Consider the following 14,027-nt stretch of genomic DNA (forward strand, 5'->3'; position numbering starts at 1 on the left):
AGGCCTTTGTAGCTCCTCCAGTGAAGTCCTATGGACAGTGTCTGTCGAACGTTGACCACAGAGTTGCACTGGAGGACCTAGACATCCCTAGAGAGAATACTCTACTAGGCCTTTGTAGCTCCTCCAGTGAAGTCCTATGGACAGTGTCTGTCGGACGTTGACCACAGAGTTGCCCTGGAGGACCTAGACATCCCTAGAGAGAATACTCTACTAGGCCTTTGTAGCTCCTCCAGTGAAGTCCTATGGACAGTGTCTGTTGGACGTTGACCACAGAGTTGCACTGGAGGACCTAGAGATTCCTAGAGAGGTTTCCTCTCAAGTAAAAACATGATATTTTTGTTATTTGCGGTTTTTCCATATTCACGGGGGGGTCTTATGCCCCTAACCCTGGCATATATGGATGGACAAGTGTTGGAAGAAATCCCAAGAGCCATTCAGTCCAACCTGCTGCCATGCAGGAACACACAGTCAAAGCACCCCTGACAGATGACCATCCAGACTCTGTTTAAAGACCTCCAAAGAAGAAGACTCCACCTCTTACTGTGAGGAGGTTCCTCCCAATGTTGAGGTGGAATATCTTTTCCTGTAGTTTTGCATCCATTGCCCCATGTCCTATTCTCCAGAACAGCAAAAAACAAGCTTGCTCCAGCCTCAGCATGACACCCCTTCAAATACATAAACAGGGCTGTCTTACCACCTAAACATACCCAGCTCCCTAAGTCTCTCCTCAGAAGGCATGGGTTCCAGACCCATCACCATTTTCGTCACCCTCCTCTGGTCAAACGCATCTGAGGAAGTAAACTTCGGTCTAGGAAAGCTCACGCTGCCAACTTCTTTCTTTCAGTTATTCTCAAAGGTGCGACAAGATCTCTCTACATACTGATCCTACAGACTAACACAGCTGTATCTTTGGATTCTAGGCACAATGACGCAACTTCACTTAACCCCAAGAAGCTATAGCGCTCCCTCCCTCTCTGCTACGATTTCTCGTCCCCAAAAGATATGTGTGAATATGTGGGTGGGGGTTTCCACACCCATTCCATGACCTCCCTTCCCTTAGGCAGGGTTAGGAAATATAGGGCGGAAGATGTGTCCCCTTCTCTAACTCTAATGTTAGAGCAATTTCCTAAACATTAGCTCCTGTTGGGAAAACACCTACTGCCAGCCATTTTGGAGCATTAATGTGCTGCCTGTCTGCCAACAGGAAGGTGGCTGACTCAGTATACATTGCAATTACCAGGTTATTATTTGTACTGCTGCCTTCAAAACCCACAGATGTCATCAAGAGTAGCATAAAGAAAAGACCGGTCCCTGCCCCAAGGGTCTTACAATCTCTGTAAGTGGGGAGGGGAGGCTTTATCCAACGTGGATCGGAAATTGAAAGGGTTAAGGTTAGAACCTGAGAAAGTTACTCCTTTCGTAATTGTTTTTGTGGGTTTTTCGGGTGATATGGTCGTGTTCGGGAAGAGTTTACTCCTGACGCTTCGCCTGTTTCTTTGGCTGGCGTCTTTAGAGAGCTTTCTCCGAAGATGCCAGCCACAGATGCTGACGAAGCTTCAGGAATAAACTCTTCCAGAATATGGCCACATCGCCCGAAACTATGGTTGCCAGCCATGAAAGCCTTTGACTTTGCATTACTTCTTTCATAACCCAGAGCCTCACTCCACTCACCCCATCTCTTTCCCTCAGCTCCATTGTTTTCAAGGGATGTAGATGAACGTCAAAGCCCTTTTCTTCCAGAAGGTGAATGTTTGGGGAGCAGTGGTGTCACCGCACACTTAGAGTGCCACCTGAAAGAGAAGATAGCGAGGTCAATTCGAAAATTCACGCAATTATGTGATTCCTTATCACACCATAAATTTGGAGTAATGGCCTCCCCGAACGTGACCCAGATTCTGCGCAAAGTAAGCCATCACATCGGTGGGTTCTTAATTGTGAATTGGCACCCTTGCGCATGCTCAGTGCGACTCCAGATGCCTGGAGCATAGCGTATTTAGGCAAGTGAGAGAGAGGAACCAAGGAAGCCCACAATTTACAAAAGAGGTTGGAGGGGTGTGTGGGAAGAATGGTTGAAAGAACATGCTCTATTCATGTTAAAAGGGGCATATATTCACTCTTGTTACGTTAAAATGTGAATATAATGGTTATCCAATAGCTCCAGGTCCATGCCTCTTAATAATAATAATAAATAATAAAATTTATTTATATCCCGCCCTTCCAAAAAGATCAGGGCGGCGTACAATAATGCAACAAGTGCAAACAAATACAGGTTAAAAACATACAACATCAATAATATACAATCTAAAAACAATAGCAAAGGCCCCGATAGCCCATCCTCATGGCCACGGAAGAGGAGGGAGGCCCACAGGATATTTAGTCGGGCAGCAGCCCTTCCTCAGCAATGCTAAAGGATAAGCGGAAGCAAAATTGAAGCAGAATTGCAGCGTGGCTTCATGGGAACCAGGACCAAAGGAGACATGCACATCACACCAAACAACAGCGCACTGAGTGCGAAGTTGCCTAGGAATAGGGTTTGTGACTTTGCTAGTTCACCGAATTTACTTAACTGTGGATTGACGTGTGATTGCATTCGGAGTGCATTTGGACTGCCAGTGATCGCGTGTGGTAACCTTTCGCACAATAACGTGAATACGCATGATTGCGTTCAGGATAACACTGGATTATACTTCCAATTTTAGTCATGTGATATCCTCCTCTGTCTCACGTTATACGATTTCTCCTAGGCTGACGGTTTATATTTTCCTACCTTTCCTGCTGTCGCTGCGTCACTGATACACCTCCATATGTGTCTGCTATAAAGATTGTGGACTCTCTGGCAACTGCTCTCAAAGGATGGTTTGATTACAGCCTTCTAACTCCAGACACACTAGCAATTGTTCTCAGGGGGCTGTGCAATTGTAATTTAAACATGTGTGGCCTACCAACATTTCCCCATGAGATGCTGAGTTCAAGTGTAGAATTTCCCACATGTAGAAACTGAAATAAGTGGTCACACTTGTAGGGGTGGATACCCTCCTATAAATATGGGTCTTTATCTAGTCTGAGGCTTCCCTCGCGAAAGTTATGGCCCCTTTTACCCTGCCTGAAAAAGACTAACAAGGAAAGTAAGGTACTTCACAATATGACAAGAGCCCTTATACACTCGTCCCTCCATATTCACAGCTTTGATATTTGTGGATTTGATTATTCACGGATTGGATTAATATGTTCTCTCTAGGAAAAGCTAGATCCTCCAGTGCAACTCTATGGTCAACTTTAACTAAAAACACTGAAAACTCGCACATTCAAAGCTGAGGATTTCCAGGGTGAAATGTGGCGACTTCATCTGTAACAATGTTTATTTGTTTGTTTTTTGAAAAAGGAGTGATTTTAATATTTATTTACATGTTTCATTTCAGAGGAAATTCTTCAAAGATTTGCATGTTTATTTTTTTAAAAATGAATGAAATAAATAAATATAATAAATAAAATAATATGTATTATATTATATAAATAATATAAACATTTTTATTGCATGTTTGGAAACATTAATTCTCCACAGGCAGGTTTATTTTTTAATAAATAAATAATTATAATAAAATAATAAATATATAATATGATATAAACATTATTTATTGCAGGTTTGGGGAAAATGTTGCATATTTTGGGAACATTAATTCTTCAAGGGCAGGTTTATTTTTAATAAATAAATAAATAAACATAATAAATATGTTACATTAATTACATTATATAAATAACACAAACATTATTTATTGTAAGTATGGGAATAATATTGCACATTTTGGGAACATTATCTCTTCACAAGACAGGTTTAGTTTTTAAATAATTAAAATAAATTAATATTGTATATATTATATTATATAATATAAATAATGTAAACATTGCTTGTTGTCTGTTTGGGAACAATGTTGCCTGTTTTGGGAGCATTAATTCTCCACAGGAAAGCTTTATTTCTTAAAATAAATAATATAAATAAATTATAATATATATATTATATGAATATTATTTATTTTTGGGAACAATGTTGCATGTTTTGGGAACATTAATTCTCCTCAGGGCAGGTTTATTTCTTAAAATATTATTATTTATTTATTTATTTATTTATATAGCGCTGTAGATTTGCACAGTGCTGTACCTACAAACAATAAATAGATAAATAAATAGATAATATAGATAATATAGTATGATATAATAGAACACTATATCATACAGTGTATGTGTGTGTGTGTGTATATATATATGTATATAAAATAATAAATAAAAGAAATAAATATAAAAACAGGTGTTTGCCACTAATTCTCCAGACGCTCTTTTTGTGGGTGACTAACTTTGAGGGTTAGCAAAAGAGGAAAAGAGAGTAGTATTCCAGTCAGACAGGAAAGTCCCTTCCCAAGATGGCGCCGGGAGACGGACGCGCGCCAGTCAGGAAGAAAGTGTAACATCTATAAACCGTCTTCGCTCTAAGGCTAACGCACATGCGGGCAGCAGTCAGCCCTTTTTCTTTCCCCGCCCCCTTAGATTCGACCTTCCCAACATGGCGGACGCGCGGCCGTTTGTGAGGGACGGAAGCCGAGAGAGAAGAGCGTCCAAAAGGGAAGAGGAGGCGGAGTCAAGCGCCGAGCGAGCCGTAGCCGCCATCACCGCGCCTGCGCGAAGTCCTCAGCGCGCCTGCGCGCCGCGGCGCCCGAGTGCAGTGAAATTCCGTGAAGGAAGGAGGGAGGAAGAGGAGGAGGAAGGAAGGGGAAAAGGGGGGCAGCAAGAAGAAGGAAAGGCCGAGGGGCGAAGAGGAAGGAGGGAGAGGCGCCTTCCCTGGCTGGAGCTGCCTCCTCCTCCTGCGACCAGACTAGCGGCCCTTGGAGGCCCATTCGCGGCGGTGGCGCTGCAGGGAGGCTCGAAGGGGGCCCCGGCCATTGGAGGAGGAGAGGGAGAAGGAGAAGGAGGAGGAGAAGGGCCCCCGCCAGACCCTTCCCCCGGGCACCGGCGGGGAGAATGACGGAGCTCCAGTCCGCCCTGCTACTGCGGAGACAGCTGGCAGGTGAGGCTCAGAGCGAGGGAAGAAAGAGAGGCAGTTTCCTGCTGGATCCTTGGGCTTCCCCACACTTGTCCTTGTGTGAGTGGGAATCCAGGTTGACAGAGGATCGAGAGAGTTCCTGCATGGAAAGGAGGGTGGTTGGGTGCCTTCCAGACGAGAGAGAGGGAGTTCCTGCATGGCATAACGGGGGTTGGGTTGGCTGGGTGCCCTCCTTGGGTTCTTCCCAACTTGAACGTTGCACTGGAGTGTGAATCCAGGTTGGAGAGAGGAGGGGGGGAGAGGAGAGTTCCTGCATGGACCATAAGAAGGGGTATGGCTGGGTGGTCCTGCCAGGCAGAGAAAGAGGAGAGAATCCTGGCATGGCAAAGGGCATGTGGTTGGGTTGGGTTTGGGACTGGGTGGCCCCCCTCCCAACTTATCATTGTGGTGATGTGAATCCAGGATTACAGAGACGGGGATCCGCGTGCATAAGAAAGGGAGGTTGGGCCTTGGGTGGCCACTCCTTGGGGTCTTTCCACAACTCTATCAGATTCTGTGTTTTAATCCAGGTTGACAGAGAGAGAGAGAGAGAGTTCCTGCATGGCACAAGGAGGGGCTTGGGCTGGGTGGCTGAGAGGGAGAGGGAGTTCCTGCATGGCAGAAGGGGGTTGGGCTGGGTGGCTCTCCTTGGGGCCTCTCCCAACTCTATCATTGTATGAGTGTGAGTCCAGGTTGAGAGAGAAAGAGAGAGATGGAGTTCCTGCATGGCACAAGGAGGGGGTTTGGACTGGGTGGCCCTCCTTGGGGGCTCTCCCAGCTCTACGATTCTGGGATCCTATGAATGTGGCTCTCCAGGCCCAGAGAGAACAAGAGGTATGAGATGAGGCATTCAGATTAATAGGAAGGTTCATTCTCATGCTATGAGTGGGACTCCAGGCTGAGAGAGGGGGAGTTCCTGCATGGCACAAGGGACTGGGGTTGGGCTGGATAACAAGAGGTCTGAGACGAGGCATTCAGATTAATAGGAAAATTCAGTTGGGAAACACTAAGATGATAACAGAGAGAGAGTGAACCTGGCAGGGATTAAGAACCTACATATCAACATCATGGGAGGATGGGAGTCTTCCACTTTGATTGAGAGTTCCTGCAGGGCAGAAGGTTAGACTGGGGGTCTCTTCCAACTCTAGGAGTCTATGAGTGTGACTCCAGGGTGAGAGAGAGTGCCTGGCTTGCCCAAGGCTCACCAGCCCTGACTCCAACCCTGGCCTCCTGGGTAAGATCATTATTATTATTATTATTATAAAATAAATAAATAAAACCTTTCTTTGTCTCCTGCTTTTCTGCTGCAGAGCAATCAAAGCGGCTTACATGTTAAAACAACACCAGTATACAGCACATCATACATATTCAATGCAATATCTAACCCTCTTAAAAGAATTAAACATAATGCAATTAAAATTAATCTCTTAAAATAGAGTATTATCAACAGTCCAATAATCCAATGAGCAAAGTGGTGGCACACTACATAAGAAGGGGAGCATTTATGCATTTATTATTATTATTATTATTCAACAGTAATATCTGCAATAGAATCAGTATGTAGAGAGATCTTGTAGGACCTTTAAGACTCATTGAAAGAAAGAAAGTGGAAGCAGGAGCTTTCGTAGACTAAAGTCTACTTCCCAAGATGCATATTATCATCATCGTTATTATTAAAAGGAGCTTTCCTAGGCTTCAGTTTACTTCCTTCACGCATATGTTGCTGTTGTTGTTGTTGTTCAAAGGTAATAATAGTCTGCAAAATCAATATGTAAAGAGATCTTGCAGGATCTTTGAGATTCACTGAAAGGAAGAACATGGCATTGTGGGCTTTCCTGGACTTCAATCTACTGCCTCAGTTGCATGTTGTTATTGTTCTGCAAAGATATAGCCATGTTAGTCTGTGGAATCGGTACATAGAGAGATCTTGTAGCCCCTTTGAGACGAAACGAAAGAGAGAAGTTGGCAGCAGGAGCTTTCCTAGACTTCAGCCTCCTTCCTCAGATGCATTTGGTGGAGTGGAAAGCCAGGCACAGACCAGCCTTTGGATAAAACCTAGACCTGCAACTTCATTTCCGTACCCAAAGCATTTGTCATTTCAATTCACATTCTCACATACCAAAGGCATATATACACTTGTGCCTCCTTGTTCACTAGGGTTAGAGGCACAAGACCCTCTCCAGAATATGGAAAAACCACAAATAACAAAAACACCATGTTTTTACCTGAGAGGACACCTCTCTAGGAGTCTCTAAGTCCTCCAGTTCAACTCTATGGTCAACGTCCGACAGACACTGACCATAGAACTGTGCCGGAGGAGCCTTGTGGTCTCTTCCAACTCTATGATTCTCTGGGAATCTCTATGTCTTTCAGTGCAACTTTGAGTTACAGTTGACCATAGAGTTTCACTGGAAGACCTAGAGATTCCTAGAGAGAACGTAATAATCAAAGCCACAAATATGGAGGGATGAGTGTATATGTCTGTGCCTGGCTTCCACTCCACCAAATGCATCTGAGGAAGGTGACTGAAGTCTACGAAAGCTCATGCTGCCAACTTCTTTCAGTGAGTCTCAAAGAGGCTACAAGATCTCTCTACATCTTTGAATTCTATGAAAGCAGTGGGTGAGAAATACGTCGAGGTGTTTCCAGATGGGTCCCAAATCAGCTCCAAACTCCCTTCCCTTGTAAATAAAACCACACTGCGCCCTTTTTACTCAGCAGCCCCTCAAGATCCCAACTCCAATCCCTCTCCTTGCAAATAAACCACACTGGCCCCCTTCTACTCGACAGCCCATCAAGGTCTTTACTATACTAAGGTCCACAGCCCACCAAGGTCTTTACCATACCTAGGTCCTACTTTACCAAGGTCTTTACCTTGGAGACTGGTGAGTAGAAGGGGGCCAGTGTGGTTTGTTTGCAAGGAGAAGGATTAGAGTTGGGGGTGATTTGGGACCCAGCTAGAAGTAACTCCCCTTCTATTCAGCAGCCCTAAAGGTACCAACTTTGAGGGGGCTGCTGAGTAGAAGGTGGGCAGTGTGTTATATCTGCGAGAGAAGGGAGTTGGGGGTGATTTTGGACCCGACTGGAGGTATCTCCCTTCTACTACTCAGCAGCCCCCAAGGTACCTTTGAGGGGGTTAATGATTGGAAGGAGGGCGGTGTGGTATATCTGCAAGGGAAGGGAATAATGTTGGTGGCGATATGGACCCAAAGGGATGGCTAAGGTGAAGGGTAGGAAGGCTGAATGACTTGGAAGGATGGGGAGAGATAGCTGGGGATTGTCTGCAATGCAAACCACCTGGGAGTATGTTAGGTGGAGGGACATAAAGGCCAGCAAGGTGTGTGAGAGGGGTGGGCTGACACAGGTGAGCCTCTTGGATTCAATTGCCCCAGTGCTGTGAAATATCCCTACTCCGCTGCTTCTAGTACAGTGGTCCCCAAACTGTAGTTTTGTGACACCTCTTGCTTTCTCTGTGAGAGAGCTCTGGTGCCACAACAAACTACAATTCCTGGGGGTTCCCTACGATAGCAAATGATCGCAAACTGGATTATTTCTGTAGTGTGTTTTGGACCATGGGGAGTGAGAAAGGGTTGAGGGGCTAGCCTTGTAGGGCAGCTGGAGTAGGAAAAGAGTTATGTGTGAGGATTTAGCTGAAGGTACGACAGTTCAGAGAGGTAGGAAGGCCTGAGTGTGGGGGAGAAGGGACACAGGGAGGGACAGAAGCTGTCAGAGATAGATAAGCTGAGTAAAGACTCCGGAGAAGTAGGTTATGGAGGAGTTTAGCGGGGCAGGTCTAGGGCACCTCTTGAGGGCTGGGGAGGCATGTTTAAAGTGAGAAACAAGGGGAAGTAAGCAGGCTTAAGTGAATTATAGTAGGCCCTCCACATTTGCTAGAGTTAGGGGCACAGGGTCCATGTGAAAGTGGGAGAACCACAAATAACCCCCCCCTCTATTTTATTAATCTGGGAGAGCACTTCTCTAGGAATCTCTAGGTCCTCCAGCGCAACTCTGTGGTCAACACCTGCCCAAAGTTCTCCATAGACTCACACTGGAGGACCTACCGATGCCTAAGGAGTGTTCTCTCTAGTAATCTCTAAGTCCCCAAGTGCAACTCTATGGTCAGTTTGTAGCTGAGTTGTGCTGGAGGACCTGGAGATTCCCAGAGAGAACATAGGAATCGAATCCTCATATAACCAAACCTGCAAAAGTCAAAGCTGCAGATGTGGAGGGCCGACTGCAGTGGCTGAATGTGACAAGAAAAGGGAAGGATAGGCTGAAGGTGAAGATGTCCCAGGTTTCATTAAGGAATGAGTGGAGAATTGCAGTTAGGAGCAAGTGGTGGTTTACCTGTAAGAGATGTGAGGAATGTCGACTTGCCGTCGACTTATGCATGAGGTCAGTTTATAGTTGAGTATATATGGTATATGTTATATGCAGTGGCTGTATAGGGCAAGGCTTGGGAATAGGAAGCCTGCCATGTGTCTAAAGGGATGAGGTTTGCTGCTTGAGCGTAAATGGTTGAGGATGAAACTGGGCCATGCCTTCGTAACTGAAAGTGGGGTCGATAAACGTGGGCTTGTGAAACAAACATCCCCGGTGCTCGAAATCATCTTATGTGAAAAGTATGCATGTTTAAGTGCCTTGTTTAGAGGAGACTTTGAGTTGTCGCCTTGACCTCCTCCCCCAGTCTGTGGAGTGAAAATTCTCCATGGCCTGCTTTGAACAAAGCTGGGTAGGGATGACATCTGTGGATTACAATATTGGGGTAGGGTTTCAGGGGGATTAATTAGTATTGTCGCAGATCCATAATAAGGAGCTATTACAGTCTTCGGGGGTTTTTCCCCCTGTTCTTGCTGGCACTAGTGCCAGGGCTGTTCCTTTTTAACCCAATAAGTAAGTACAGCTGGCCCTCCACATTTGTGGCTTTGACTTCTGCAGATGTGATTATTTGTGGGTTTGATTCATGTGTTCTCTCTAGGAATCCCTAGGTCCTCCAGCGCAACTCTGCCAGACATTGTGTTGGAGAACCTATAAACACTTTTCAAGGCGTTTGTAGTTTCTTCCAGCATAATTCTATGATCAACCTCTGACAGGTGTTGACCAGAGAGTTGCATTGGAAGACCTGGAGATCCCTAGAGAAAACCTTTTTCTAGGCATTTATAGCTCCTCTAGCATGATTCTATGCTCAACCTCTGGCAAGTGTTGCGCTGGAGGACCTGGAGATTCCTAGAGGAAATACTTTTCTAGGCATTTGTAGGTCCTTCATCATGATTCTGTGATCAACCTCTGGCAGGTATTGGCCATAGAGTTGCAGTGGAGGACCTGGAGATTCTTTGGCCCTATACAGACAGGCCAAAATAAAGCTGCTTCGAGTCACTTTGGAGGTACGGTGTTTCAATGATGCATGCATCCTAAGAGTCTGGAAGCTGCACCAAAGCTGCACTCCAGTCCTTAAGACTGGAGCATGGCTTTGGTGCGGCTTCTGGACTCTTAGGACGCATGTATCATTGAAACACCATACCTCCAAAGTGACTCGAAGCAGCTTTATTTTTGGCTGTTTGTATCAGGCCTTAGAGAGGTATTCTCTCAGGTAAAAAGAATAGCGGTGTTTTAGTTATGGTTTTCCCACATTCATGTGGGTCCTTCGCCCCTAACCCCACGAATGCAGAGGGACCACTGTACATGTACTTAAAGGTGATTCATGTACTTTGTGATTCAGAGGAGAAAGGCCTAGAGTGGAGTGTGAGGGTGATTTGTAGAAGAGGGTGAACTGGGCTTATGTGGGTTTGAGGTGTTTGGGGCATTGTTACTGGAAAGGCTGCCTGCTTCTTTGACCTTTTTTCTGCCTTGCTTCCCCAGCGCCTCCCTTCCCCCTTCCTTTGTCCCCGGCCTGACCAGCCCGGCTTGGCTTACGCTCCGGCTGCTGATACCGAGGGACATAGCTGAGCTTGGCCTGTCCCGGCAGTCCTGCCAGGCGAGGCACGTAGGTTGCCCGAGCGGTTAGACTTGCAGCGCAGCCTCCATGTGCTCCTCGCTGCTGGGAGGAAAGAGACATGAGCCAGCAGAAGCGGTTGTATGCTGGGTGGAGAGAACAGCTTGTGTCGCTCCCGTCCTCTCCCTCTTCCCCTCCGCCCGCCTCTTGTCGAATCCATGCGTCCCCTGGCCTCTCTGACGCCTCCAGCGGGAGTGACACAAGCCCCTTTAAAAAGATTTACTTGGGGTTTCACTTAGGTGCTATTGTTGGTATTATTATTTTTATTTTCTCTCAATACAGGGACTCAAGGCAGCGATCAACAGGTGCTATAGTCACACCCGACTACCTTTCTCTTTCCTTGCATAAGGAGATTGCTTCACGGTCAAAATAAGCAGACGTAGCATCTTTTGGGTAGCAAGGTTCTGAATTAAGAGCTGGAAAGCAAAGTACAAAGCATATGGGAAGCTTTGTAACCTGGGAAGGGATTCCTGTGCCGTTTTAGTTAAAGAGGATATGTAATGCACCCGGAAGAACTAGAGCAGTGATGGTGAACCTTTTCGAGGCCGAGTGCCCAAACTGCAACCCAGAACCCACTTATTTATTGCAAAGTGCCATGTCCCTCTGGCTTTCTAGTAACAAGCTCTGGCAAACTCTGAGCTGAGGCAACGGCACATGTGGCCACAGAGAGGGCTCTGAGTGCCACCTCTGGCACACGTGCCATAGGTTTGCCATCACTGAACTAGAGTTTTAAGTTAAAATATTGGTCCAAAACACATTGTGGACCAGTGTTTGAGGCCACTTTAACTGCCCTGGCTGAGTGCTAGGGAATCCTGGGACTTATAGTTTGTTGTGGCACACAGAGCTTAAGGCTCCATGTCTGGCAGAACTACAGTTCCTAGAATTCCCTAGTTAAAGCAGTCTCAAACTTGATTATTTCTGCACTGTATTTTGGACCACTGAAAGAACTGCAGTAGCATGGGATGTCTTCTGAAGCTTCTTCTAAGCTTCAACAAATGACAAAGAAATGGGTTGCCTTTGTTCTCTCTATGGCAGTGATGGCGAACCGAGGTGGCACTCAGAGCCCTCTCTGGTCCCAGCACAGAGTTTGCCAGTGTTTGTTACTAGAAAGCCAGAGGGGCATGGCACTTTGCAATAAATAAGTGGGTTTTGGGTTGCAATTTGGGCACTTGGCCTCTAAAAGGTTCACCATCACTGCTCTATGGGCACCACATTGCCGCTTAAATATGGCTAAATGGTAATGCAGCTCTATTCCAGACAAAGTGTAAAAATGCTGTAGCTGCTCTTGAATGCTGTATGTAGCACCGTAAAGGTGAGGCTTGTTTTATTTTGAGCCATGTGCAGTATCCTGGAGTAAAGTAAGAAGAGAGTAGCAAAGAAGATTCTTCACATGAACTCCCCAGTTGTGATCGCAGCAGCCATGTTTATTTCTATGTTGTAGCACTTAATCCAAGAACAGAAAAAGGGAAACAATTCACTGTTAATGTAAAACTAAGGGCTTGCTGACTACTAATGCCTCTGAAATACTAGATTGAGGCCAGGAAAAGAAACAGTATGAGTGAAAACAAGGCTGCTTCCCCTCTGAACTGCAAGTACATTTCAACCCTTAAAGAAACGCATCCTACTCTTAACATATTTCTGAATAAGGGATGGGCAGCGCTTGCCCCATGGACAGTATGTGCCCTCTGGTCGGGGTTTTTTTGCAGCCTGCCGGAGCTCCTGCTGTGAGATTTGGCTCTGTACCATAAACCTCAGCAATGCAGCAGCAAATTAACTTGCGCTTCCATACTAAAACAAGAGGTATGTGTTGTGGTGGGGGGGCCATGGCTTGTATTAGAGGACTCGCAGGATCCTGGAAGCCCTTGCGATGGCTCTTTACAAAATGCACACGTTCCCCGCGTGACTTCTTTTAGCAGAGAAAGGTAATTTCCTCCCAGTTGGTTGCGGAGGGGGCTAAAATTGGTCCCTGCAGCTGTCAAAGGTGCTCACTCCCTGGTATGAATCCAGACTGAGTGTATTCTGTATAAGAGTATGAGTGGAGTGAGATGAGCTTGGCCTCGATAGTCTTGGTTTGGGTGGGCTGTTCTAGAAGAGTTTATTCTTGACTTTTGCCAGCATCTGTGGCTGGCATCTTCAGAGAATGCTGGCATGGAAGAGAGTGGGGTATACAGTCTGCCCTCTGTTTTTGCAGGGGATCCGTTTCGGACCCCCCCCCCCCTGAAAATGAGACTCATTTGTACTAAAGCTCCATAGGCTTGAATGGGGTGCATACCTGCAAGCGTGTGCAGGGTGTGGGGGCATTGACAATAACGGAGATTGCCCCTCCGAGAATATCCAAAACCATGTAACTCAAGTCCGCAAGAAAGGAGGGGCGACTGTATGTATACTTTGTGATCCTGGATAGGGAGGAGTGATTTCCATGTTAATTTGTGTATTCTTCTTTTATCTTTTACACTGACTGAGTTTGAGTCGCATGTAAAAAGGGCATGACGTTGCACCAGAATGTGTTTGCAGGACTCATTCAAAGTATTTTTATTTACACCCAGCTCTTCAGGGTGGCTTACAGGTTGTTAATTTGACAGTTCCCTGCCCTCGGGCTTATGGTCTACAAAGGCATGACGCAGAAGGAGATGGGAATGCCAGTCGGGAAGGGGAACAAGTTCAGCAGATACTGCCAGTTCCTCTCTCCCTCCAAGGTGTTATGGTAGCAGTTAAGATGGAGGCAGGGCCTTTCATCTTCCTCTGGGCCTAGGCATGGTGGAACTGTGCCTACTTCTGTGAAGTCGGAGGCTTTCATGGCCGGCACCCATAGTTTTTTGTGGGTTTTTTGTGGCCATGTTCTAGAAGAGTTTATTCCTGACGTTTCGCTTGCATCTGTGGCTGGCATCTTCAGAGAATGTTGGCATGGAAGAGAGTTGGGGATACACACACACACACACACACACACACACACACACACACACA

The 14,027-nt window shown here is 46.0% G+C and overlaps 2 protein-coding genes across 4 annotated transcripts in view; one reads left to right on the forward strand and one right to left on the reverse strand.

Annotated features, from left to right (window-relative positions):
• SPNS3 (sphingolipid transporter 3 (putative)) overlaps nucleotides 1-4,389 on the reverse strand; it is a 40,014-nt gene extending 35,625 nt beyond the window's left edge. Inside the window, exons 1-2 of the mRNA XM_042442207.1 lie at nucleotides 4,350-4,389; nucleotides 1,672-1,790 (exon numbers count right to left, since the gene is read on the reverse strand). The gene's annotated coding sequence lies outside the window, so the exon portion shown is untranslated. The remainder of the gene's footprint in view (nucleotides 1-1,671; nucleotides 1,791-4,349) is intronic.
• A 310-nt stretch (nucleotides 4,390-4,699) lies between these two features.
• Nucleotides 4,700-14,027, forward strand: part of UBE2G1 (ubiquitin conjugating enzyme E2 G1) — a 554,317-nt gene continuing 544,989 nt past the window's right edge. Inside the window, exon 1 of one of the 3 annotated variants that reach the window (XM_042442895.1) lies at nucleotides 4,700-5,056. Coding sequence is in view for 2 of the 3 variants with exons in the window: in XM_042442894.1 (XP_042298828.1) it covers nucleotides 5,011-5,056 (46 nt within the window). In the remaining variant the exon portion in view is untranslated. The remainder of the gene's footprint in view (nucleotides 5,057-14,027) is intronic. The other 2 variants (XM_042442894.1, XM_042442893.1) reach the window with 2 other exon arrangements.

This window comes from Sceloporus undulatus, chromosome 11 (genome assembly GCF_019175285.1).
Source record: "Sceloporus undulatus isolate JIND9_A2432 ecotype Alabama chromosome 11, SceUnd_v1.1, whole genome shotgun sequence".
Lineage (NCBI taxonomy): Eukaryota > Metazoa > Chordata > Lepidosauria > Squamata > Phrynosomatidae > Sceloporus > Sceloporus undulatus.